At 49.4% G+C, this 24167-nt stretch overlaps 1 protein-coding gene across 7 annotated transcripts in view; it reads left to right on the top strand.

The window, feature by feature from the left end:
• FOXN3 (forkhead box N3) overlaps window positions 1-24167 on the top strand; it is a 345077-nt gene that overhangs the window by 236577 nt on the left and 84333 nt on the right. For all 7 annotated transcript variants that reach the window (XM_037130198.2, XM_037130204.2, XM_037130202.2 and 4 more), the window contains one exon: window positions 3210-3274. In XM_037130198.2, coding sequence (XP_036986093.1) covers window positions 3210-3274 — 65 coding nt within the window. The remainder of the gene's footprint in view (window positions 1-3209; window positions 3275-24167) is intronic.

The following is a 24167-nucleotide window of genomic DNA, read 5'->3' on the forward strand; positions in this document are numbered from 1 at the left end:
TACTGAAATGAGACACTTGTGGTGCCGGTGCTGTGTCGTGTCTGCCGAGAGGCACCCATGCGTCTGTGTTTTGCATGTGGTTCCCCTGGCTGTTTTTTCTAGCCTGGGATTCTGCCCCACGGAGGTTACTCATGAGCTACCGCCCATGGCCTTCCTCCACGGAGAAGGGTAGTTGGGAGGTCAGTGCGAGGAGACTGGAAGAGAAGAGATCGAGTCAGGCCGTTGACCTGTGTGTGTCAGGGCAGTGCGCTGGCCCCAGAAGCCCTGGTCTGATCAGTAGATGACTTGGGTGAGTCCCTTCACCTCTCAGAGCCCCCATCTCCTCGGGTGTGAAATGGGGAAGATGGGTCCTGCCCTGCTCCCCACCCACCGGGTCAGAGGGGTCCATGGAAAAGGGCTGATCACTGTCCTCTGTGAATGGGAATTTGCTGTCCCACCTTCAAGTGATGTGAGCACCGCTGAATGGTGATGAAACCCACTTTGGTAGATGGAAGGGGGTCCTGGTGGCCATTTCTCATGGCAGTGACCATTTGCAAATCACCAGCATTTAAGTGGCTGAGTGGGGAGGGTCCCCCACCCTCCCTCCTCTCCTCATGATTTGCCACACGGAGTGGTGGTTTCTAGGGTGACCACAGGTTCCCCGACAACAGCCTTGATCACAGCAGATTCTCTGGATGACTGGGGTGGGTACACACTTTAAACTAACTTCATGTAATGTTTTTAAGCTGACTTGGAGGCACAGTCAGCCCAGAACATCTCCACATTGGGGGTGGGGGATGAGTTTGCATCCTCTCCAACATGCAGCCACTAGGACCATAACGGTTGATCTTGACCTGTCTGTGGGCATTTTTTTTTTTCTCTCTTTAGATAGAATCATAGGGAGTTGGAAGTTAGATAAGTATGTCGGTAAGTTCCTAGAGGCCGTAAAATAGGGCTTTTAATCCCCCCCTGCCTCACCTCCTGTATCCTTCTTAACACCAAGCACGGTTCTCAAGAAGCACTTAATAAATCCCCGAATCTACTAATAGTTAGATGATGCCATTTTGAGGGACCATCAGAAAAAAAAAGCAGTGTAGAATATTGGACCAATGAGCTCAGATGCTTTGTACCTAGCATAGCAGGAACCAGCCTAGCTGGAGTCAGAAAGAGACCTGGGTGAATTCGGCAGTTGCGGTGGGGGCTGGGGAAGAGCAGGTGGGTGGCCAGTCCACACCGTCATACGCCCCCCGCCCACGAGAGCACAGATCACACAGGCAGCGCAGCAGGGCGTCCGGAATAGTGGTCAGTGACATTAGGTGCATTAAAAGGATGTTGTCAGAATCTTGGAGTCGATTTCTATCGCATAGAGAATTTTCCTTATGTAAGCCACCGGATTTTCCTGTCCTCAGTCCTCCATTTACTCCTTTGCTGGCATCTACTCAGTTTTCAGCCAAATCAAGGTCAGGATAAAGAGGAGATTTGGATGGAACTAAGCTGGATATGCAGACTCCTGCAGTAATACTCCATTACGGAATTCTCTGAAGCACCAACTCTTCTGTAATGAAGTCCTCAGTTCTTAAATATCTTCAGAAATCAGGCGATTTGGTATTAACAACAGCCAGCTTGTTTTTTCCTGTTTTCTTACAAAAATAAGATGGTAAAATCCCAGGAGCTAGCTGGGGTTGTAAAAAGACAATCTTAAGCATTTTAATGCGTATTATTTCTGCATGCAACTCGGAGCCTTACAAGCCTCGGTGGAATGGGACAGGAATGAGGTGGGAGAGAAATCAGCCTGCGGCCATCATCGCGGAGCCTGCAGCCCCAGCCAGACCTCCTGTTGTCCAGGCAACTCCTGGCCACTCGGAGGCCATGGCTGCCAGAGTGGAGAATCGGGGCTGCAGAAAAAAAACATCGCCGAGATGCATTATTCCCTCTCACTCTGAGGACAGAGGGTGCAAAACAAAATAAAACAAAGGGTTCATTTACAGCACGGTGCACAGTGTGTTTTCTAGCACATTTGACATCAGTCTGATGTTGAATAGTTGTTGTTTTTTTTTACACTGTAGCTCTTCTCTCTGCTCCTTCCCAATCATGTACCGTGTCCCTCTGCCTGCTGTGCTATATGTACCGCTGGTGGTGACGCTTTGGTCACTGGCCTCTCTCCTTTTGTTTACAGTATTGCATTCCTTGAGACCCTGGGTGACAGGCAAAGCTTTATTGTAGACCCCTTCAGATTTCCGGTTCTCGTTCTCCAAGCCTGTTCACAGCAGCCGAATTTACAAATGAGTTTTTCAGATTTTTTGTTTTTTTAATGTTGAAGGTGATTGATAATGCACTAACCAATATCATTTTCCACAGACTGTTTTGGTGAAAATAGTTTTTACTGCCTCTGGAGCTGGATGTAACATTTTTGACTGAGGGCTTTCTACCATTAATTTAAACCAATGCTTGATTTAGAATAACCTACTTTCCACTCCAAGGATGTTTTACTGAGGCAGGCTTGGTTATAAAGTTTTTCACTGGGTGTTTTAAAAACAGTGAAAATGCTTGTCTGTAAATGCAGTAAAGTGTCTTTGTGATATATTGATCTTCCTTATTTTCTTGCCTCTCTTCTTACCAGACTGTGGGTGGTAACATTTGCAAAATGTTTTATAGGGTTTGCAGTGCAACATTTTAAGCCAAGCAATTGAAAACAGGATACAAAACAAGAAGATGGGGGAGGGAAAGCGTCGATCAAGGTCATGTCTATATATTAAGGATTTGATGGTAGAAAAGCTAAGAAAGGCAAGTTTGTGTTTCTTAATAGGCAAGTGGCACCAAGAAGTGTTGGAAAACACACCTGGTCTCAGACGTGGCTAGGAGTTCTCTGCCACGTAAAATCATAACATGATGAACAAGTGAGCAAAAGTTGTAGGCTATGACGTCGAACTGTAGGAACTTACATTTTGTTTACCTGCAAATGATTTCAGCGCCCAGGAGGGAGCAGGGTCAAGATGGTAGGTCACCACGATACCTGCAGTGGACTGTGTCCGTGAAGTACAAAGCCCATCCATCGCGAAGTGTAACGGATGGTGTTGAAGATGCATTTTCAGAGGGTACAATGAGGCATGTGGGGGAGCGAGTTCTGAGGCCGTGTGGAGGGACACCGTTGGAGAGAGGGCTGCTCGGAGCTCGGGCAAGCGGGTGCAGATGAGCTGGCCCTCATGCCGCTGTCTCTTCTTCTCTTGCAGCACATCAGGCCCCCCCCTCTGGCCGGGCAGCACCTTCTTCAAGAGAAATGGAGCCCTTCTCCAAGGTAAGTCTCTTGAAGCACCTCTCCACCTCACCCCTCTCGAGACTCCTCTGTGCTCGGCGTGGATCAGAAGGGCTCTGCCCTGCGGAGAAGTGCGACTGATGGGCTGGGTCTGTTGGCCCAGTTGTCTCTGTTTTGCCCTGCGCAACTCTCCTGGTTGCTCTGAATTGTTCATCTGAAGCCAGGGCTGCTCCTCTGGGCTGTCGTTACTGGTCACGCTCCAGAAGTGTTTGGTTTGCTTTGGCGAAGTGAGAATTATGTAGCCGTTGGGATATGACAGTTGCGTGAACTGGGCTGGTAAAAACAAACCTCGTTGCGTATCTTCAGTGCTTGGGCTGGCGAGGGTTGCTTTGGGTGTTCGGGCACCTTGGTCACCGTGGAAGTCCCCTGGTTCCTGGCTGGCATGTCACGTCCATGTGTGCCTGGAAGGGTGACTGTAGGCTTGTTCGGAGGTGCAGAGTTCCGACACCCCTCCCTTGTCCCTCCAAGCATCCTGTGCAGGGGGACATCCTTCCTGTCGTTCAGCTCCTGGTCAGCTGCTCTTCCCAAGTTCCTATGCCGTGTGCTCAAGGAATTCGAACTGTCTTTCCTCTCCACTATTGTGATTAAGTTTCTTTTGAAGTAGCCAAAATGAAAGAATAATAATTGGCTAAAAAATAGCAATAAGATACATGCTAAATACTTTTAGAATTTACTTTGGGCTTGTTGCTGTTTTGAGTATCTGCCGTACACACGACCTGGAATTGGCGGCCCTTCCAGTTTCCTGTCCCCGCCAGTTTGTGTTGATTGGCCGGGAGTCGGGGTGACCCAGCTGGCCACCAGCAGGCGGGTGTGGTTGTACCAGGGCTTTAGAACTGTACTGGGCCTATGGTGGGGGCTCCGGTGCATTTGGCTGGTTCGGAGGTGTTTGGTGGGTTTAAGCCTCTAAAGTACGTGCTAAGGGATGGAGTGGGTGTGAAAAGAGTAGAATTTTAGAAATGTGGCTAAGAAAAGTGGCCATACTTTTCTTATGAAGATGAAGAAGAAAGTTCATCTTCAGGGCTCTGGAGTAGCTCAGTCAGCTGCAAGAGTCGGCACAGGTTTGTGCCGTTTTATTGGCTGCACAGTCACACATGGTTGTTCTTCTAGCTTGTGAAATCGAGGACTGAAGAATTTCTTTGCATTTTTGCTTGGCACAGGGTGAAATTTAGGCAAGGAAGTTTGTTTAATTTTAATTTTAATGACCACCAGAGGCATCATCAATATTTAAGAAAAATGGGAACTCCCTCAACTTGCAAAATTTATACATAATTTTTTAAAAATGTTTTCTGTTCTCCCTTCAGATAGATACGTGGAGCGTGATGCACAAGAAGCCTGTGGCCTTCTTCAAGTGCATTTCAGAGTCATGTGCGTCCGCACTTTGCCTCTAGGTCTGCGGCAGTGAATATCATCTGGGTTTGGACTATTTTCAGAAGAGGGATTTTATTTACTTAGATTGGATTTTATTAATCCATTATTGTATAGGGTTTTTACTCATTAAATTTCACATTGAGTAAGATTTGCTCTACATATATTAGTTTTGGGTTATTTCAGGCAAAAGCATGAGGGAGAACACTGATAAGTTTTCTGAAGTGGAGTGATTCTGCTGCGAGAGTCTCATCTCACGGGCGGGAGACCTTTGCTCCTTCCCGGGAGGGTTAACGGTTCTAATGACTCTAGGCATTGACAGTGGAGTGACCGTGGACGTCAGGTGCTCCTTGAACCCACATCCAGTTCACTGCCGCCCATTTATCTCTTTGTACGTGTGAAACTCAAAAGGAGTTTGGAGAGACTTTTGGACCTTTGCAGGGGTTTGTTAACTTTTTATCAGTGACATTTTTTTTACTTTTCTGGGTCTGTATATTAAGTTCTTGGACACTTTTACCGTGACAAGATTTTTCAAACTATGTGCGTGTCCTTTCAAATCAGTATCTTTGTGTTCCTTTGGTGGGTGGTACTGGCTCATCAAGAAGTCACTCACGCCCACAAGCAAAACATTTACAAAAAGATACAGGTGTTCAAAGAAGGGGGTCACTGTGTTATACCAGCGGAAGGGGCAGGTCATTAAAGCATTACCTGTCTGAAGGCTCATGTTTGCATTTTTACACTTGACATTTTAAAAATATGCATATATACTTTATTTTTTCCTGTAGCAAGCAATCTAGAGATTAAAGTCTGTTACTAGGTTCCAGCCACGGGATGTGAGACTCCCTAAAGAGCCCGGTTCCTAGAAATGGTATAGAAGATGAAACTTGGTCACTCCAGGTGACACAGGCCCAGGGACCATCTGCCTCAGAAGCAGAACCGGCTGCCCCAGCTGCGCAGGGGGACAGTGCTGGGCGCTGTGGTCTCGGGCTGACCTCGCCAGAACACAGGAGCCACAAAGGAAGCGAACCTGTCGCAATGCCTGCGGGACAGACTCGTGTGTGTCAGGAGGGTTTGGGAGCCTAGGGGTTGGTCCCCTTTGGGGAGAGTTGACACTTGAGTAAGGCATTGAAAACTAGGTAGATGTGGGCTGTGGAAATGGGAAAAGGCGTTGCCAGGAGTGGAAACAGCAAGAGTACGCAGGCAGGAGAGGGTCACGGGAGCCTAGCCACGGGGACCTCCGGGGGGAGGTGCAGGTAGGGAGCGAGTCAGGGGCACTTTGGGATAATGACCTCACACACCCCAGGAGATGCTTAAATGGAATAATGGGGTATCTGAAGAGGAGTAAATGGAAGTTAAAATCGACAATGAGTGGAGCGAAATGACATAATGGTTACAGCGTTGTCTGGCGGTTGTTTGGTTCACACGCTGTTGAGCAGAAACGGAGTACAGTTATTTTTTTTCCAGCGTAGAAACCAATTGCAGGAATTAACTGGGAGTACTCGAGGTCCTACTCGAGGGCGGACTGTGTTTTGGTTCTTGCAGAATCGCTGGCAAGAGGGCCTGCTGAATCACCTCGCGGTTTTGAGGATAATGGGGTAAGATTTGGTTTGGATTACACTAGGCATGGGTAGTTAACATAATTGGTCGTTTCATCAATTCACAGCATTTATTTTAAAGGCCATTTAGGCTGCTAGAGACAATTTTAGAATGTGAGCAGTTCTCGTCAGCTAGAGAACACTTCGGCACTTATCCGATAGAGACCTAGCAATGCGCCAGAAGGGGACAAACCCATTGTTTTAAAGGGGCCCAGGTCCGGGCCAACAGAGGAGCGTGGCTTAGTCCAGGCTTTGCAGGGTTGGCCAGCTGACAGCTGTCTCCAACTGTCCCCTCTGCATGTCTCCATGTGTCTCTGTTTCGGGTTTTATGTGCTTGAAATAACATTTTAAATTTTATTAAGTAATGATATCTCTCATTTTCCTAATTAAAAGGGTAAGGGGCTTAATCATTTTTCCCTTTTCCAACCCCCCTAGTCCTCCTTCCCCTCCCCTGACCCCCACACATTTCATTCGCCCATCAAACTTAAAATTAGGGGACGTGAAACATCACCCTCAGGTGAATTATTTTAATGATCAATGATTCCTCGTTAAACACATTTCTCACCCTGGTCTGACCCTTCATCTGGTCCTTAGCGGCTTCATCCCAGAGCTGCAGATAGCATCGCCGTTCTTATTTGATTCACGCTTTCACCTGGAGGTGGCTGCCGGCTGCCCCGACCTCCTGTGCCCTGGTAGCCTTCTCCGGCCCCAGGGCCTCAGGGCTCCCTGGGAGTTCTGTTCCCGCACAGGCTGCTGCCTTTACAGCTGTGCCAGCCGACCACTTGGACCTCCCACCTGTCTTTTACTCCCAGCTCCTCTCTGAGCAGGTGTCCCCTGCTCACCCACATGACCCACTGGCAAGCATTTCTTTGTTACCCATCTCTGTGTGTCAGGTGCTGGAGGAGCCTGGAGTTCCCGGGGAGGCCCAGGCCTGCCGCCTGCACCACTTGCAGCCCTCAGAGCGCACGTCCCCATGCTGCACAAGACGGGGTGTCGCAGACACCCTGCCCGCCCTCCACGCCCTTCTCCCTCTGCCTGCCTTTTCTCTTCTCCCCACGACCGGGCCACTAACTCGTATTAAATCCATTTGTGTCAGATCCAGCAGTGGGATTAAAACAAAGTCCACAACACATGTAACAGACTTTTATTTCCATTCACTGCTGACGACCCACTGGAGGAGCTGATGAAAGGGAAGGAAGACCCTCCAGGCGTGTCCGGTGCGCAGAGCAGGGTTGCGCTGCAGGAGGCCCAAGAACAGGGGAAAGGAAGCCACCCTCAGGCCGTCAGGTGGACACCGGTCCTGAGAGTGCACACAGCGTTGCCCCTGGGGGGCAAGTGTGGGCAAGGTCGCCGATGGCCAGGAGATGACTTGCTTTGGGGGGAATGCAAGTTTCTAGGTTGGCTTCGTGTACTTCCTGTCTGGGGAGGACTGTGCAGTCCCGCCCCCTGTGCCCCGCCCTTACGCTCTGCCGCAGCTCTGCCGACGTAGGCATTTCTACTGCTGAAACGTTTGTGGTCCCTCACTTTGGCTGCATTCCAGGCCGTGACAGTCTCAAGAGCAAGCACTCAGTATATCAGAAACACGTTAGAGTGGAAAGTGCACCGGATTGTGAGTGTGGGGCAGGGACCTGGCGTCCGGTCCCAGCACCGCCACTCGGTAAACTTGGTGACCTTGGGCCAGCCAGCCGCAGGGCATCCCGAGGCTTCGTCATCTGACCCAGGCTTTGAGGAGCAGACCTCAGGGGCGGCGGAGGCTTCCTGTGCAGCACCAGCTCTATTCTGTTCTAGCAACTTCCCTAAAAGGAGGTCAGGATGGATTTTGAGACTTAGCTCTAGCCCAGTGGAAAAAGAATGCTCCCCTCAGCCAGCTGTGTCTGCAAACGCAGCCAAGGAGAGGGAGGAGGGTGGTGCAGGCGGCTGAGGATCCCGGTCCTCGCACAGGACGATCCTCAGAGGTCTCCTGGGTTAGTGCCGATTTGGGCAACCTGGACCGGAACCCTCTCTGAGCTTCTTGGGCAACTGGCTTAACCTCTCTGTAGGGATAATGACCATGATGCTTGTCGTCTCAAGGGGCTTCTGTGAGAATTTGATGCATTCGTATTAGTGAAGCATGTAAAACATGCCAAATTCCCAGTCAGAGTGAGTTGTAATATTTGACAAAACTTGGCGAATCTTGGGGAAATAGGGGTAGCGTCCTCTGGGCATGGTTTCCTGGGTCCGCCAAACACTTCCCTTGTCCAGCTGGCGGGGCAGAAGTCAGGGGGCCCCGAGTCCTGTTGGATTTAAACATAGACTTAAGAGACGGGTTGACCATCTCTTCATCTCGATCTCTTATAAATAGGACTGCTTCCTGGCCCGGTCCCAGGAGGTGCGTGGACAGCTGTGCAGAAGAGCTCAGGTTTTAAACCACGTCAACCAGGTTCAAATCCCTCCATCTCTGGGCACCAGCTGTTTGATCATTTGTAAAATGGGGCTGTGAGCTGTGTCTCCCAGAATCTTTGTGGAGGTGAAAGGGGAGAGTGGACGGGCAAACGTCCACCCAGTCCAGTGCCTGGCACCTCACAAATGCTGGATCAAAGCAAAGGTTTTAGCCTTTGACACTGTTTCATGCCTAAGGTCTCTGGTCATTAATCCTGTTCCAGGTGAAAGTTCCAAAACCTGCCCATGGAGGGGTCCCCCAAACTCCTCTTCGTGTGACTCCCATTCTCACCACCAGCCCCACTGGTGTGTCTTCTCCACATCAACCAGGACGGCGCTGCCAGACTCTGAGTCTGCCAAGGCCTCAGGTCCCTCGTCCCGGGCGCTGCTCCCCATAAGGGTCCTTCTGTGAAGTGGTTTATCCACCCTCCCTAACTCCTTCCATTCACATTTGGTCGCAGCCCCAGGTGCTTTGGCTTCTTTGATCTAATCTGCTCCACAAGCTGACTCTTTTGTCCATTTTGAAAATGAGGGCATCTCCCTGATGCACAAGTCTCCTGATCCTTGCCCTCAGGCATACCAGTCCCCCCTTCGAAAATTAATAATGAAAAGGAGAAAAAGAATCCTCTCCACACTTTCCCCCCAGTCCTAATTGCCTTCTGTCCTCTTTGACCTGGAAGCCCTTTGGATTTTAGGAGGGGCCCTTTCTCTGGGCATCATTTCCCTCATTGCTGTGCATGGAGGTATCGGCGAAGAGATTCATGTAACTGTACTCGCACAGTCAGCTGGCTGGTTCTGTTTGCCACCAGGTGAGTTTGAAGGGGTTCTGTTCAGCTCCTCTCATTGCCCACACTCAAGGTGGCCCCTGAGAACACGTGATTGAGTTTATTTTAAAAGGCATAAGGAAAAGCTCTTTTTAAAGAAGCGTTTGGTCGGTTCCGACCTTCACTGTCTTGGGATTCCAGATTTGCGCAGTCTGCAGGTGCCCCAGCTGCCCGGGGGTCAGCAGCCTGGCGTGGAATCTGGCAGAGCATCAGGTGATAGCCCGGATCTTCCTGTCCGACCTTCATTTCAGCCACCCCCCCCACCCCTGGCTGTCATAACCGTCTCTGTGAGAATCCAGTGTCCCACCCGAGACAGCGGCAGTCCTGTAGACAGAGACAGGACGTCAGAGTCGTTGCCAGCTTGCCCGAGAACATGGCCCTGGGAGCTTCCTCTGGGCCCTGTTGTGAGCAAGGGCGCATCCCGGAAAGGGGTCACTCATACACGCTTGTGTCTTTCCACAATGTCAGGTTTATCAAGGGAGATCTCCCAATAAGCCAGTAGAGAGTCACATGCAGGTTGTACATGGGGGTGGAGCGGAGGTCCAGCCCGGCTCGGGGCGCGACCCGTGGTGCAGCCCAGCTCGAGTGTTGGGTGGTCAGAGTTCGGAGTTCTTATAGCTCATGAGGAGTGGGGGTCCCATTCAAATTGGTGTCAGGATGGGGTCCTTATCTTAGTGTCCAGACTTGTGGTTTTGGGTGTTTTGGGCCCCTCCCAAGAGGAGGAATGCTTTCCAGCATTCACGTTGTACCCCATTACCTCGGCCTTGACACAGCACTTGACATCACTGTCACGGTTGATGACACCCGGCCCCTGCTGGGTGGGTGGGTGTGACCAGACCCTGCCGTTTCAAGGTGATGTTCAGCAGGAGATGGAGACTGAGGCTGGAGTTCAGGACGGGGACGTTAGGGTGCAGAGGGAGCTTTGGAAGTTGTGCATCCAGAAATGACATTGAAATTACCTGCGAGAATCTTAAGGGGTACAGAATAAACAGAGGAGAGGGTCCACACCGAACACCCAGATTTACGAAAAGAAGAGGAATGGTACCTAACAATGACAACAAGAGCGGAGAAGTAGCTTAGTCAGAAGCTGGAGGTCACTGAGTGGAGGGCACGGAGTTTCAGAAGGGGGCATGGGCAGAGATGCCAGGGGGATGGATGGAGCTGAAGAACGGCCACCAGTGGGCTCTGACGACTGAGAGGGCACCAGGACCTTCAGCGGGCAACCACTGGTCCGTCCTCTGTCTCATGGGCCTGCCTACTCCAGACATTTCACGGAGGTGGAATTGTACCAGATACGGCCTATTGTGTCTGGCTGCATATATTCTTGACATTATTCTTCTATGAGCCTTATGCAGTAGGTACTGCTACTCCCATTTTGTAGATGGGAAAAGTAAGGCCTGAGGCAATTTTTGTGCTCAAGGTTGAACACCTGGACGCACACTAATCGTTGGTTCAAAATGGCATAAATATGTCCAAACAGCTTTCCACTTTAGGTGTCTAGATATTCTGAAGTGCGTCGCAAACTGGGCTTGAAGAGAATCCTGTTAGAGCGCTTAAATACACTTTATAACCAGATGACAAGACAAAAAACTTGGGAATGAATACTCGTGTTGTCTCCTTTCATTCAAGTAATTAAGGCGCCACATTGCTTTCTGTCTCCACACATGACTTTTGTAAGCAACTTAACTGGAAGATATTTTAGAGACTGGGTAGAGAAAACAGGGAGTCCTGCAGTTCGTCAAAGATCAATGTCAGTCCTGGGAGGGACCCGCCCCTTAACAGAATGAATCTGTTATTTGAGTCTATCTGAGTTTTATACTGTTAGATAGATGTAGATATTATTACACCAATTATAATTCATCCACAGGGATATTTTCTTAGAGTTTAATTTGTGAGCACTTAAAGCATTTGGAAGTGTTTTATTGTCTGTGAGATTATGAGTGAGATTATGCAATGTGGAGATTAAGGACCTTTGACTAGGCTGTACTGTAGAGCACGCTTCCGTCAGCGTGCTTGGTCTTAACACAACTGCAGAGTCGTTCCACTGGAAGTCCTGTTCACCCCTGCTCTGGAGGAAGTGCTGAAATCTTTTTATACAATTGCCAAGAGGTTTATGATGAAGAAGAATTTTTAAAAACATGCCCAGAGTGAGCTGTTCGCATTGCAGTTTCAGAAGCGAACTTAAAAAGGATCCCCCTGTAAACTGCAAGAGGTCAAGTTTGTGTTCTTGTTTGGTTCCCTGGACAACTGGAAGTTGTGGCTGAGAGAGTAGTAGGTGCCGCTGTGCGTGATAGGTCAGGAGTGGATATGTGCATGCTAGTGGCGGGGGAGCGGGGCTTGCACTCAGGCCTTTGTCACTGCGTGTCATGAGTCCCCATCAGTGAATCTCTCCCGTCCCCCTGCCCCTCTTTCTCTGGTGTCTCCACCCCACCCAGCTCTCCTTTTGGCCTTTGCCAATGATGGCATGAAGATAAAAGATGCCAGTTTTTAAGTCAGACATACCTGGGTTCATGTCCTGCCTTGGCACCTAATTGCTGTCGTCTTTGGACAAGTTATGTGAAGTCTTGTGAGCTACTGTAAAATACAAAAATACCAGTCTTGCAAGAATTGTATAGTTATTATGAGGATTAGGTGATGACAGTCTGTTTAGCATTTATAGCACACAGTGGGTGCTTCAAGTCCAGGTGTCACCGCATGATCGAGAGAGAAGAGTGTGGACCTCAGAGCTGGCCAGTCTTGGCTGCAAAGACCAACCTCTGCCTCGCACCAGCCACGTGACCTTGAGCAGGTCACCTAATTGGTCCGAGCCACTCCTTTCCAGTCAAACAGATAGTGGTGCTTCGTGAGGTTTTGTGGGAGCGAAGCCAGTGTGTGTACGGGCTGGCACAGTGCCTGGTGATTATTGAGCGTTCAGGAAACAGAATTCATTATGTTTATGATAGCGTTTTTGCACTTTTTAAGGTTTTTAATACCTTTCCACTCCTCAAACAACAGGAATGTAAAAAGTCCTTCCCCGGTTGACTGAAGTTGTGCCTTCCGGAATATCTAAGATTGTTTTCAGTCTCCGAAGCTCCCGCTGCATTAAGGCGAATCCCCACAGGTGCCCACAGGAGGAGCAGCGTCTGACTTCTCAGCAGCTGTTCTCACTGGCGCTTGTGAGTGACTGAGATCTTGCAGAAACGTTACGCAGGGAGAAAAGGTCCCCTGGGGTGGGCTGCAGTGGCTTTTGATCTGTTTCTTCCTCCTCTTAGCGCCTCTGAGCCGGAATATGAGCTGTTTGCAAAGGTTCTAGACAGAGATGAGACGCAGGGAGAGTGAGAAGGGGAGACTTCCTTGCAGTGATAAAGAACTTGAGAGAATCATTTAAAGGAGCATGCTCAACTGGTCCCCCACCTCGTGGTCACTGTAGCACCCTGGGCTGGCCCCCTTGGGGCTCTGATTTTTCTTTAAATGGGGCCTTTTCAGGATGAGCTCATTGTGCTTATTCAACACAAATTATAATGAGAGCTTAGAACCACAGATCGGAGCCTAATGACATCTGCCAGCAGAGCTCCTGTGACCCAGTGTCAATCCCCACACTCGGAGCAAGACTGTGAGCACATTGGGACAGGAAGCTGCCGACATGTAGAAAGGCCAAGTCTGAGTTTATCATTTGTGGGTAGTATTGCTCAGACCCTGAGAGACTTCATTTTTTAAGTTTTGTCGTAGTTGGGAATGGAAACAATGAGGGAGTTTCACTTTCTAACTTTAGCAGCTGTAGCGGGCCCATGTCACAGGGCTAACATGGGTGCCAAGAGCCATCTCGGCATCGAGGGCACCCTCTTCCTCCTGCAGGGCCTGCCGTTTGCCCACCCTCACCCCCAGCTCCCAGCAGGTGTTCAAAATGGGAGGTGCCGGCTTCTTATAGGAGCTCCCTGGCTTTGGTGGCTGCTTGAGGGACAGACACGTGACCCAATCTAGGCAGATTTCTATCCCGGTGCTTCTTATCTTGGATCTGGAAGCTCTGATGGATGTGCTGGCATTAAAAGGCCTACTGTGTGTGATGAAGCAGTGCACCAGACAAGGCACCAGGGCAGAGGGACAAGGGCAAGGGGCCACCGCTACCCTCCCCGTGGTTGGATCAGAAGAACTCATAAATCCCTCTTTTTGCTTTACTCAGCTGGATTTTTTGGTGTTTGGTTTTTTGTTGTTTGTTTGTTTTTTGGTATATCCAAGAATCCTGACTAATAAAGACTCTCTAAATGAATAGCATCAGTTAAACTAAATGCATATTACTGATGATTTCTGTGTGTCAGCGAAATTCCAGCCTCTCTGTTGTCCTAAGAAGCCCACTTGGCGGTCTGGCTGTCCCTTGAAAGAATGTAAGATGACTCGGAGAGCTTGCCAGAGATGGTGGCTTGACTTCATCAAACAAAGGGTCCCCAAAATGATAATTCCCATTCTTTCCGTCTCCCAGCTCAGCTTTGCCTCTGGTGGACACAGGCTTGGAGAGGCTCACGTTGAATTCACGAGGTGGCTGTAACCTCCTGTGATACACACATGGCTTTGAGTGTAACATTTCCCCAGTGTTTCCAGAAAACATTCTGAGCATCGCTATAATTAGACTCGTCTGGGTCACGTGACCACCTGGAGCCGTCTCTGTGACCAGAGGGGTGGAAACATCACTTGGAAGCACAGGGAGGGATTTTGGAGATGGAATGTTCTCCAGATGCAAGTCAGGGTCAGTTCCCAAAGAAAGGAAAAGGAAGTGTTCGTTTCTGTGTACAAAGGTACACAGCCACTTAAAAAAAAAAAAGCCACGGATACAAAAATGTTAGGTTGCATGTGCAAGTATAGGTCACTAGCAAGGGGAAGGTCTAAGGCCAGAATGCAGATCTTCCCATCTGAGACTCTTCCAGCTTTCTTTTCATGGCTATGGCCGTTATTCTTGGGTGTATAGGACTGCCAAGGTTTCGGGGCATATGGTGGTGTCGGTCAACTTGATTTCCCTCAGGCCCAGAGGCTGAGTCAATGTGACATTCACTTTCGCTGGCAGGGCTGGGGTTGCTGAAATGGACTAAACTAGAATTGCCTCACTGGTGCTAAAGCTGGAAGGGAAAATGGGGTGCCTCCTCCCCTTACTGAGGATTAGCCTTGAGAGACCAAGCTCAAGACCTTTGTGAACTCCTCTTGGCAGCCAAGATCACCAGAGTCCCGACTTTAGAGTACAGGATACTAGGGTAGTGGGTGAGCGTATTAATCAGCTGGGGCTGCCATAACAGAACACCACAGACTGGGTGGCTTAAACAACAAGACATTTATTTCTCACAGTTCTGGAGGCTGGAAGTCCAAGTTCAAGGAGTTGGCAAGTTGGAACTCTCTCTGGTCTCTCTCCGTAGCTTGCAGATGGCCATGTCACCGTGTCCATACCTGGCCTCTTCTGTGTGTACCTGGTTCCTCCGGTCTCTCCTCCTCGTTATAGGACACCAGTCCTACTGCAGCAAAGCCCCACCTTTATGGCCTCGTTCAACCGTAAATGCCTCTTTAAAGGCTCTGTATTCAATTTCAGTCCAGTGGGGCCTTGGGGTTTCAACATGTGAACTTTGGACGGGACACAGTTCAGTCTGTAACAGTGAGCTGCATGCACACGTCTCACCAACATTCCTTGCTTTTTCCTGCAGTGTGCTGGGTACCCCTTGAGGTGTTGGGACAGGAGCCTGCAGTCTAGCAACAGGGACAGTCACGAAAAATCCTTGATGGCTAGAGCCCTTGCGGAAGGGCTTAGATGGGGGTGGGGGGAGGAAGTCAGGAGCCAGGGAGGCCTTCCCTGAAGGGCATTGCTTGTGCAGTTCTGGGCTGCTGGCCCTGCAGCTCATAAGTCTGTCCCCCTCACCCCAAACTGCTGTTCAGCATGGTCAACTGCTTTTCTTAACCCCAGTGTTGCTCCAGGCCCTAATACAAAAGGGGTGCCATAATATTTGCAGCAATGGCAAAAAAAACCCCAAAACACTCATTCAGCCAAGCTCACAAACTCATGAAGCCCACCACGCCCAAGGCACAGGCCACGGGTGGTGCACGTGCAGCCCTGTGGGTCCTGTGAGGTGTGTGCTCCAAAGCAAAGGAGAAACGGATGAGCCAGGAGGGAGATGGGAAGAGTCACATGCCCCTTTTGGGCAGCTTTACCTTATCCCGCCCATTCAGAAGGTGGGAAGATGACAGAAATGTGTTCTGGGCAGAATTGTGGGAGACGCTGATGAACATTGACTCTGAGGATGGCTGGGTGGTGGGGCCTGGGGGTGGGGGGCATGATACAAATCTCCTGTTGACATAGGTGTATACGGAAGGGTGAGGGACTGAGAGCTGACAGTCACAAACACAGGAACCTGCTGCAGGATGGTCGGTGTGCTTTGTGTCCCCTGATCACAGTGGGTGGGGTCAGGGTGACTTGAATTGCAGTGGTCAGAGCTGGGGCTGGCGCTGGAAGGCGGTGTGAGCAGCCGAACTGGCCAGCTGTAAGAGTCGCTGACCAGTCAGTCCAGGTGGAGCCAGGGATGGCAGACGGGAGGTGTCAGAGCCTCAGATACTGGGAGTCTAGAATGCCTTTGCATTTCTCCATTACCCAGTCCATTTAGGAAAAAAAGTGATTAATAATCACATCCTAAATCAGTATAATTTAACTAGTAATGAAATTCCAGTTCAGAACCAAAATGCAGCCTCTTCAATCTCACTTGCTAGTTCCCAACTTAATTTTTAAAATTAAGGCACCTCTAATGAGACTCGAAACTGTTCACAATCCAACATGTAGTGAGGGGAAGGTAGGCTGCAAATGAGAAAGTGGGGTACCTTTCCAAACCATCGCTGGTACGTGAGTGTGTTTGTTGGGAAGCCAGGGGTGGGGTGGTTCTGTTCTATATGAGGCCATTTAACTATAAATGGGGTCTGTTAGACATGTGAGTCAATGAACTTGGAGGAAAACGGGATTGCCTAAAATAGCTTCTGTGCTGTAGAACTGAGTTTAGCATTAGAAGGACCTGGCTTTGAATCCGACTCTGACAATCATTCTCATTCTCTCTCCACCCCCCACCCCCTCTCTCTCTCTCTCGCTCTCTCTCACACACATACACACAGCTACATACACATACAGTTACACACTCATTTACATATTTATGCTTTTTGGCTTGGTCCAGTAGTACACCTGGAGCTTCTGTTTCATCGTCTGTAAGATCAGGATAGCACCTACCTCTCAAGAAGTAAAGGGAATCATGCCACCGCACACTCTGTGGCTGTGACAGGGTGACCAGCAGCCGGGCTCACGGGGAAGGCGTGCACACAGAAGTTAAGGGCGTGGCTACCCTTGGGGTGTAGGATGGCAGCTGGAGCGGGGGAGGAGCTCCCAGGGTGCTGCTCGTTCATCTGGGTGCTGGTTGCTCGGGTAAACTGTGAAAATTCACTGAGCTTTTCTAGGTATGTTATTTCCATCAAAAGTTTAAAAATCGATTGGAGCAGCAAAAATGACATTGCGCCTGCCTGATTTCAGGTGTTTCATTATGCACGTGGACTGAACCTCAGAATTCCGACATGATTAAAGGAGAGTGTCATAGGTTTTATGAAATCGGTGCTGGGTAAAACGCAAAACAAGGATTTCTTTCACAATTCAAGCATGCTTTATTAAGGCCGCCGAACCTCCTTGGGATTGATATTGTTAATACAATATTTAGATTCCATTTTGAATGTGCCAGCTGGCAAAGATTACTGAAATGTCACTCTCTCTCAAGAGTGGGTTGTTGTTTTCTTCTTAACCAGCATTCATAACCAGAGAGTTGGGTTCACAAATGTACGTTACGGTGAATTTATGCAACTATAAATGAAAGTAGGGAAAAAATGAAAACTTTTAAACAATAACTTTGAGAAGATCTTAGCCAAAACACATAGGAAACTCATATATACTTTAAAATTTTTACCTAAACAAAAGTGGTCTTTTAAAAAATTCCATTATCATATCTGGATGGATAAATATGTTGGTGAAGTAATTGAATTAGAAATTATTATTTCAATCTTGAATTTCAATGCAAGCATTTTCCTAGTAGAGAAAACACTGTTTTTGAAAATTTTTGAAATTAAAAAAGAAGCAGACCAGGGTACAGGGAGGGGAAAATGGAGAAAGGGAGTCACAAGGTGCAAACTTCCAGTTATCAAATAAGTCAGTCCTGTGGCCATAAAGTGCAGCTTGGTGACTAGTGAACCACACTGCATTTGTTATCTTCCGTTAAACTCCATATATCAGTCCTTTGTAAATACTAAGTGGCTAATGCTGCCTCTTAACTTTTCAGATCTCTTAAGAATGTATTGTAATTCAAAAAAAAATCCTAGCATCGTTATTCTCTGCCTACTCAGACATGGCTTTTGTCTTGAGCGTCCCAGAGCTGAGGCCTGTGATACTCCCAGTTTTCAAGGGCATGGGGAATCTCAGTTATGTCGGTATTTGTTTTCCTAAAAGAGTTGAGAGTGTTACAGTATGTTTATCTTTTTTAGTGAAGGTCGGGTGCCCACGTGTTCGGATTTTGACTTAAAGGTTGAAAGCACATGAGAGCCTGCGCCGTGAATACGGTTCCGTCACCTGGAGTCATTTATACGGGCTTGGAGGCATCAGCAGTGTGGTCTGCATTTATACTCTACACCAGGGGTTCCGTTTTTTTTCATCTCAGTGGTAGTACGAGATAGTACACATCCTCGGCCAGGCAGGGCACGTTGTGGAAAAAAATTACATTGTGGGAGGTTCTTCCTGCTTGCGTTTCTTACTCCTCTTAGCAGTTTCCCTCTTCTAATTTGTTCTCATCCCCTCGTGGCTAATAAGATGAAGTACGTGCTTAATGTCCTTCCACAGAACGGGGTAGTTAAATGGTATTGCCTCTGTATCGGTCGTCGTTATTCTGGTGACAGCAGCAGGGACCACAAGTCTCATTGGCCTCACTGGCCTGTGGTTGTGATGAGCTTGTGCAGTGTCCGAATTTCAGAGCTGGGAAGTTTCTTAGCTGCCTAGCTGACCACACTTTCCAGGAACAGCCAAGGAGGCTGGGCCCAGAGAGTCAGGGCTTGTTCTGGGATCACGGGGCAAATTGGTAGCAACACCAGGTCCCCTACCAAGGCCAGTCCAACTTCTTTTCCCACCATCCATTCAAATTGGTGTAAGCTCCCTTTTTCTTCTTGGTATGCCCAGAAATATGGAAGAGAAGAAAAGACACCCCAACCCGTGTAATGTTGAGGCTGGGATTTCTTCTCACACCCATACCAGTCCTGGCCTGGGATTCCAGCTTTCCTATTCACTAGCAGTGTTGGGACTTTTCAGGCCTCAGTTTCTTCATCTGTGAAGTGGGAGGTAGGCCCCACTGTGCTAGGTCTCAGAGGAGGTTTACATGGTAGGTCTCAGTGCCTGGTATACGGAGCACAGCGGACCCCCTAGGCTCTGGGCAGTGGCGGGTGTGGCCTGGCTCCACGCCCAGCAGAACAAGCCCCTCACGAACACAGGAGAGCCTTTTGGTATCCGGTAACAATCTTTCTGATCACGTTCGGGAACGGGCTGTTTTTGAGTAGTTACTTCAGTTAAAAGCTGGGGGGTAGAGGTCATGCGGGGACATAGCGTGCAAGCTATTTGACGTCCCCAGGATTTAAAAAAAAAAAGAGTAGGTGTGTAAACAACTGGGAACATGTTCATGTGTTCTACACGATTCATTCGTATTGTCTGACACACGAGGCCACAGACTTCCGTTATCTGTTATTTCTTGTATGTGGTTCATGAGACCAACCTGTCGTGGTTCCCGAAGAACCAGAATCTCTGAAGTTCTGCCTATGGACACGCTGGCTGGGGCTGAGACAGTAGGTTCAGAACCGAATATCCGGGTCCCTGGTTTTGCATGGCGATAGCCATTTTTATTTCTCTTAAATATTTTCATAATCATAAAACAGTTCAGCCCTGACCAGTTTGGCTCAGTTGGTCACACTTTGTCCCACAAAGCACGAGGTCTCCCATTGGATCAGAGCACGTGCCTGGGTTACGGGTTCGGTTCCCAGTTGGGACACATGTATGAGAGGCAACCGATTGATGTTTCTCTCTCACATATGTTTCTCTCCCTCTCGTACTCCCTTTCTTCTCCTCTCTCTAAAAATAAATAAAATCTTTAGGAAAAGAAATGGATCGGTAGATAGAGCTTTTAGCATGTGGTCCAGATAGGCCTCCAGATGTTCTGTGACGGTTAGAGCTGGAGGAAGGTTTCTTGCTGCGGACGTTGAGCCCAACGCCGCAGAGTTTCCTTGGAGTCCTAGCTGCTGGTTGGGAGCTCATCACCATCTGCTTTAGAGCCGTGGTGCTGCGAGGGGCTGCATGTCAATGACTCCATTTAATTACTCTGTCTAACATCCCACCTTGTTCTAAAAAGAACTTGCAGCTTTGCAGTGTAACCAGAATTTTTTTTAAGAATGTGCAGAAATCAAGAGAAAGTGGGGGAGAGAGAGTAGGAACCCCAAGATAGGGTTAGGGGATAACATTAATATTGAAAATTAATATCATAAGTTCTGTGTATTGGTTTAAAGGGTCGGGTGGTCAGTCATGCATTTGCCTCTGGGCTTCCTAGTAGCCAAGGCAAAGAGAGAAACATGATCCCTTCTGTGGTTTAAAGATTAAAATGCACTCATTACTGAAGAGAAACACAGAGGTTTCCGGTACTAATTTGTCCTTGAGATCCTAGAACTAGAGAAACACAAGTCCTTAGTTACACAGCAAGACGCAGTTTTCTGTCACCTCTCTTTCAGCCGGGAGGGCAACGGCAGCAAGACATTCAGAAGCCAGTTTTTTTTTAGCAACAGCCCAGGGACTTGCTTTCTTAGTCTAAATGACTGTGTCAGTGCTGGGGCCACGAGGTCTATGGCTTTAAAAGCTCCCAGGTGATTCTGATGTAGAGACAGGGCTAGATCATCGCTGTTTTCGGCAGCAAGAAATCTGTACCTAAACCAGGTGAGTGGCCAGAACTAGAACACTGACTTCTTGGTCTACAGCGTGGAAACCAGGCAGGTGAGAGGTGATGCTCACCACGGAAGTCAGCCTGGTAGTGGGGTGGGGTGAGTGAGCCTGAAAGGACACCTGGAAGGGACTGAGTGCGTGCTCATCACAGGCCTCTTCTTGTCCCTTGACCTGCCAGCAGTGCAGTTTAGAAGAGGAAGTGGTATAGATTGGAAGGGTCTGCTGTGAAAGGGAATAGAGACGTTCAAAGTACCTATGAATAAATCTTTACATTGGGTCCCTTTCAATGTGAAAGTATAAGGTTTAGTAAATGTTTACCCGTCATTGGGGCTGCAGTGACGCCGACCATTCCCAGGAGCTGCCACTCGTTAATCCTACTGTCGGGGGCCAGCATTGAGCTTGGCACCCACCCACAGCCCCTCACTGGAGCCTCAGCCTATCCCTGGGGAGTGGGGGCATCCTCGTGTCCGTCACTGGCAGGCAGGACATGGGGGGCTTGGAGGACCTGGGCTTTGCTTCCCCTTTCTCCCACTCCAGGGGAACCCACCAACCCAGCACATCGTCAGTCATTGCTGAGGTTCCCTGTTTCTCTCCTCCCTCCGCTACCTTTCCTTTCCCTTCCCTTCCTCCTTCTCCTTCTATTCCTTCTCCTTCACCGAAACCTTGCACAGAGCGCAAATAAGGTGAAACAGGAAACCAGAACGTCAGAGCTATTCTGGTTGAGCTAAGAGATGTGGGAGCCAAGAGTCCCCTGGCTCAGCGACCCCACCCCCACCCCGACTCCACTGTCATCCCCACAGAAGGGTCATGGACACACTGTGCGAAGATGTCACTGCGTCCCCAAGTGATGGCTCACAGCGCCTTGGCAGTGTGACTCAGAGCTCCTCCTCATGGCTCCTGTGAGCCCGCTCGTGTGTGTGTGTGTGTGTGTGTGTGTGTGTTCCGATTTTCAATCAAGAGACGGATGGTTGGATGATTGTTTCCTATTCCATTTTTATGGTACCTCATTTACTTTCACAAATTAGCAAAACAGATACTAAGTCTCTATTATGCTATTAGGGTATGATGCCTAAGGTTTGGCAAAAATACCCACACTACTATCTTTTCATGAGTGTATTCGGAAGAGATGCCACCCTCACAGAGTGCACACAGGCCCCCTGACTGCGCGCTGTGCCTGGTGCCCAGGTTAAAACTCAATGGCGCTCTGTGGCCGGGCGGCATCTCACACCAGGGCCTCAGCCAGGAATCAGCCAATGTGTGCCAAGCGTTTTATGGTGAAAATTCAACCCTGCAGGGAAGCCAGGGGGGATTTTCAAAGATTTTCTCATCTAGCCTCCTCCCCCAGGCTTGGATTAGGCACAAATTGGTACTTACAGGTGGTAATTAGTTCTGTTCTGAAAAGATTTCTCTAGAGGGCAATTTTACAACTTTCTCCGGTAGTGCGTTTCAACCTGACTTCCTGCAAGAAACCTCTTCCCACCTTTCTAATTCGAACCTCTCTTCTTATGGTTTTAATACAATTTCCTTTACTTTCATGCTGTGTGAAGGAAAAAACAAGCACAAAACAACACCTTGAACATGTCACCCTCACCATCAAACACGCCCAGGGGCCACCTGGAAGGAACGGATGTCCGTGTGTCCATATGAGTCTGCAGAGGGGTCGACAGTAGTGACTAATGGAGGCCGCCTTCCCCTTCCCTGCAGACCTCCCCCCCATCCCCACGTACCTGCAGGGCGGACGTTTAGGAAACAGTGGCATTCCTCTCTGATCAAAGATAACTGATTCATACCAAAATCAAGCATGTGGCCTTAGAGTCATTAACTCCAGGTTCCCTTTTACTGAGCTGGCCTGCCACTCACACAGCCCAGAGTCTGTTTTCAGAACGCGCAGGTCGGAAAGGAATCACCGGAGGAGTCTACCCTACGCTGCCCCTCTGCGGGTTCCTACTCTTTGCAAAGGGGACTCACAGAGGTCCCACCTGCTCAGGCCCCTGTTGGCAGGATATCAAACCAAGGTCTCATCACCAGGTTTTTCCTGAATAATGAATGAGCTGGTGTCAAGGAAGGCAGAAATAGAAATCAATAAAGCTACATTCCACCACCAAGAAGCAGTAGAATGATTGAGCGTTGAGGCCGGTGGATGCCAAGTGCAATCATGCACACCCTTAAGCGCTCACGCGTTAGGGAAAGGAAAGAAGAAAATGTGTAACTTGGGAAGACTCGTAAGGGGATCAGAGGTTGAGGATGCGCCTCACTCGGCTGGAATGAGGCGGGCTGGGCGACAGCCCAGTGGTTTCCAGCTTCTTACAGCCAGTAGAGCAGCAGCTTGATGCCCAAATCTCCTTTGGCCGAGCCCCAGACGTCTTCATAAATCCTGTGTTTGCAGCTGTGTGACAGAAGTAGATCCACACATGGCCTGTGTGTCCTGGCTTCACGGAACGTGGTGAGACCACAAGGTCCGAGAAGGCACCGTGACCCCTGCCTTGGCGTCCCTCAGCGCGAAGCTGCCCGTCACCCATCTGCTCAGACCCGCCTCTCCTCCCCCAGCCACCCCCAGCTCTGAATACTGGAGACCAGATATTACGGATTGTTTGGCTTTAGTTGGAGGGAGTTGGAAGCATGTCGTGTGGAGAGTTTCGTTGATGGCCAGCTACTCATCACCCTTCGTCACCGACAACCTGTAGGACAGTGTGGGTGGGTGGCAGGAAGGACGGCTGTGCTGGCACACCATTCTGCTTCGCTGGAGGGCAGGCAACCAGAACCTGTCCTTTTGTTAAGGCCATTTCAGGCGTTAGTGTTCAGCGGGCCTCCAGACTCCTCGTGAGTCTGCATCATCTAGGATTGGGGGGTCACGTCTCTCAGGTGCACCGTGACATCCGAGAGGAAAGGCCGGAGAACCACTTGAGAACGGTTCTGTCAGGGTGGTGCGGGGGTCGCTCTGCAGCGACGACTGTGGGTTCTCACGAGGGCCCTTTTCTTGGGGACTTGTTTGATGGGTGCCATGTTTTCTCGAAGGTTGTCTGAGCTTGGATGTCAGGCCTGGCTAATGGTGTAGTGGGAATCCTGTTTAAAATGTTCCTCGGGGCACTTTGAGAAGATCACCGCACCGGGAGCAAGGATTTCTGGTTGTGTCTTCACGCTGCTCTGTCATGTGCAGGTTGTGTTCCACTCTGTGTCTCTGGTTGTCATCCAGTATTTGGCGGGTTTGGGGGTGGGGACAGTGTGTCCTAAGGTCTCGTCGAGCCTCTGGCATTCTCCGTTTGCAGGAATAGACTTTCACCATATCTCACTCGGTTTTTATTGTAATCCCAGAGCACCGCGTCTGACATGGAGTGAACCGTCGATGCAGGTGAATGAGTGACAGGAGGGAGGAATGCAGGGGGGAAATGCAGACCAACAGTGATTTTTCCTAGTAGCCAGCCTGTGCCTTACTTAAATACAGAGATCTTGGTTTCCTTGTATTTGACTCAAGTCCACAGGGTTGGAGGGGATCTGGGCAGCTCAGGGGCTGGTGGAGCTAGAAGAATTGGTGTGACTGTGAATATCTCCAAAAAGACACTTATTTCACAGTGTGCTGTGTGCCTCCCTCAGAATTCACTGGTGCCCAGGTCGCTGTGGGCCAGGCAGACTTACAGAGCGGCTCCTGGCCTCAGGGAACTTAGCCTCGAAGATCCTGGGAG

Source organism: Artibeus jamaicensis, unplaced genomic scaffold, assembly GCF_021234435.1.
Source record: "Artibeus jamaicensis isolate MK-2021 breed Jamaican fruit bat unplaced genomic scaffold, CSHL_Jam_final contig_444, whole genome shotgun sequence".
Classification (NCBI taxonomy): Eukaryota; Metazoa; Chordata; class Mammalia; order Chiroptera; family Phyllostomidae; genus Artibeus; species Artibeus jamaicensis.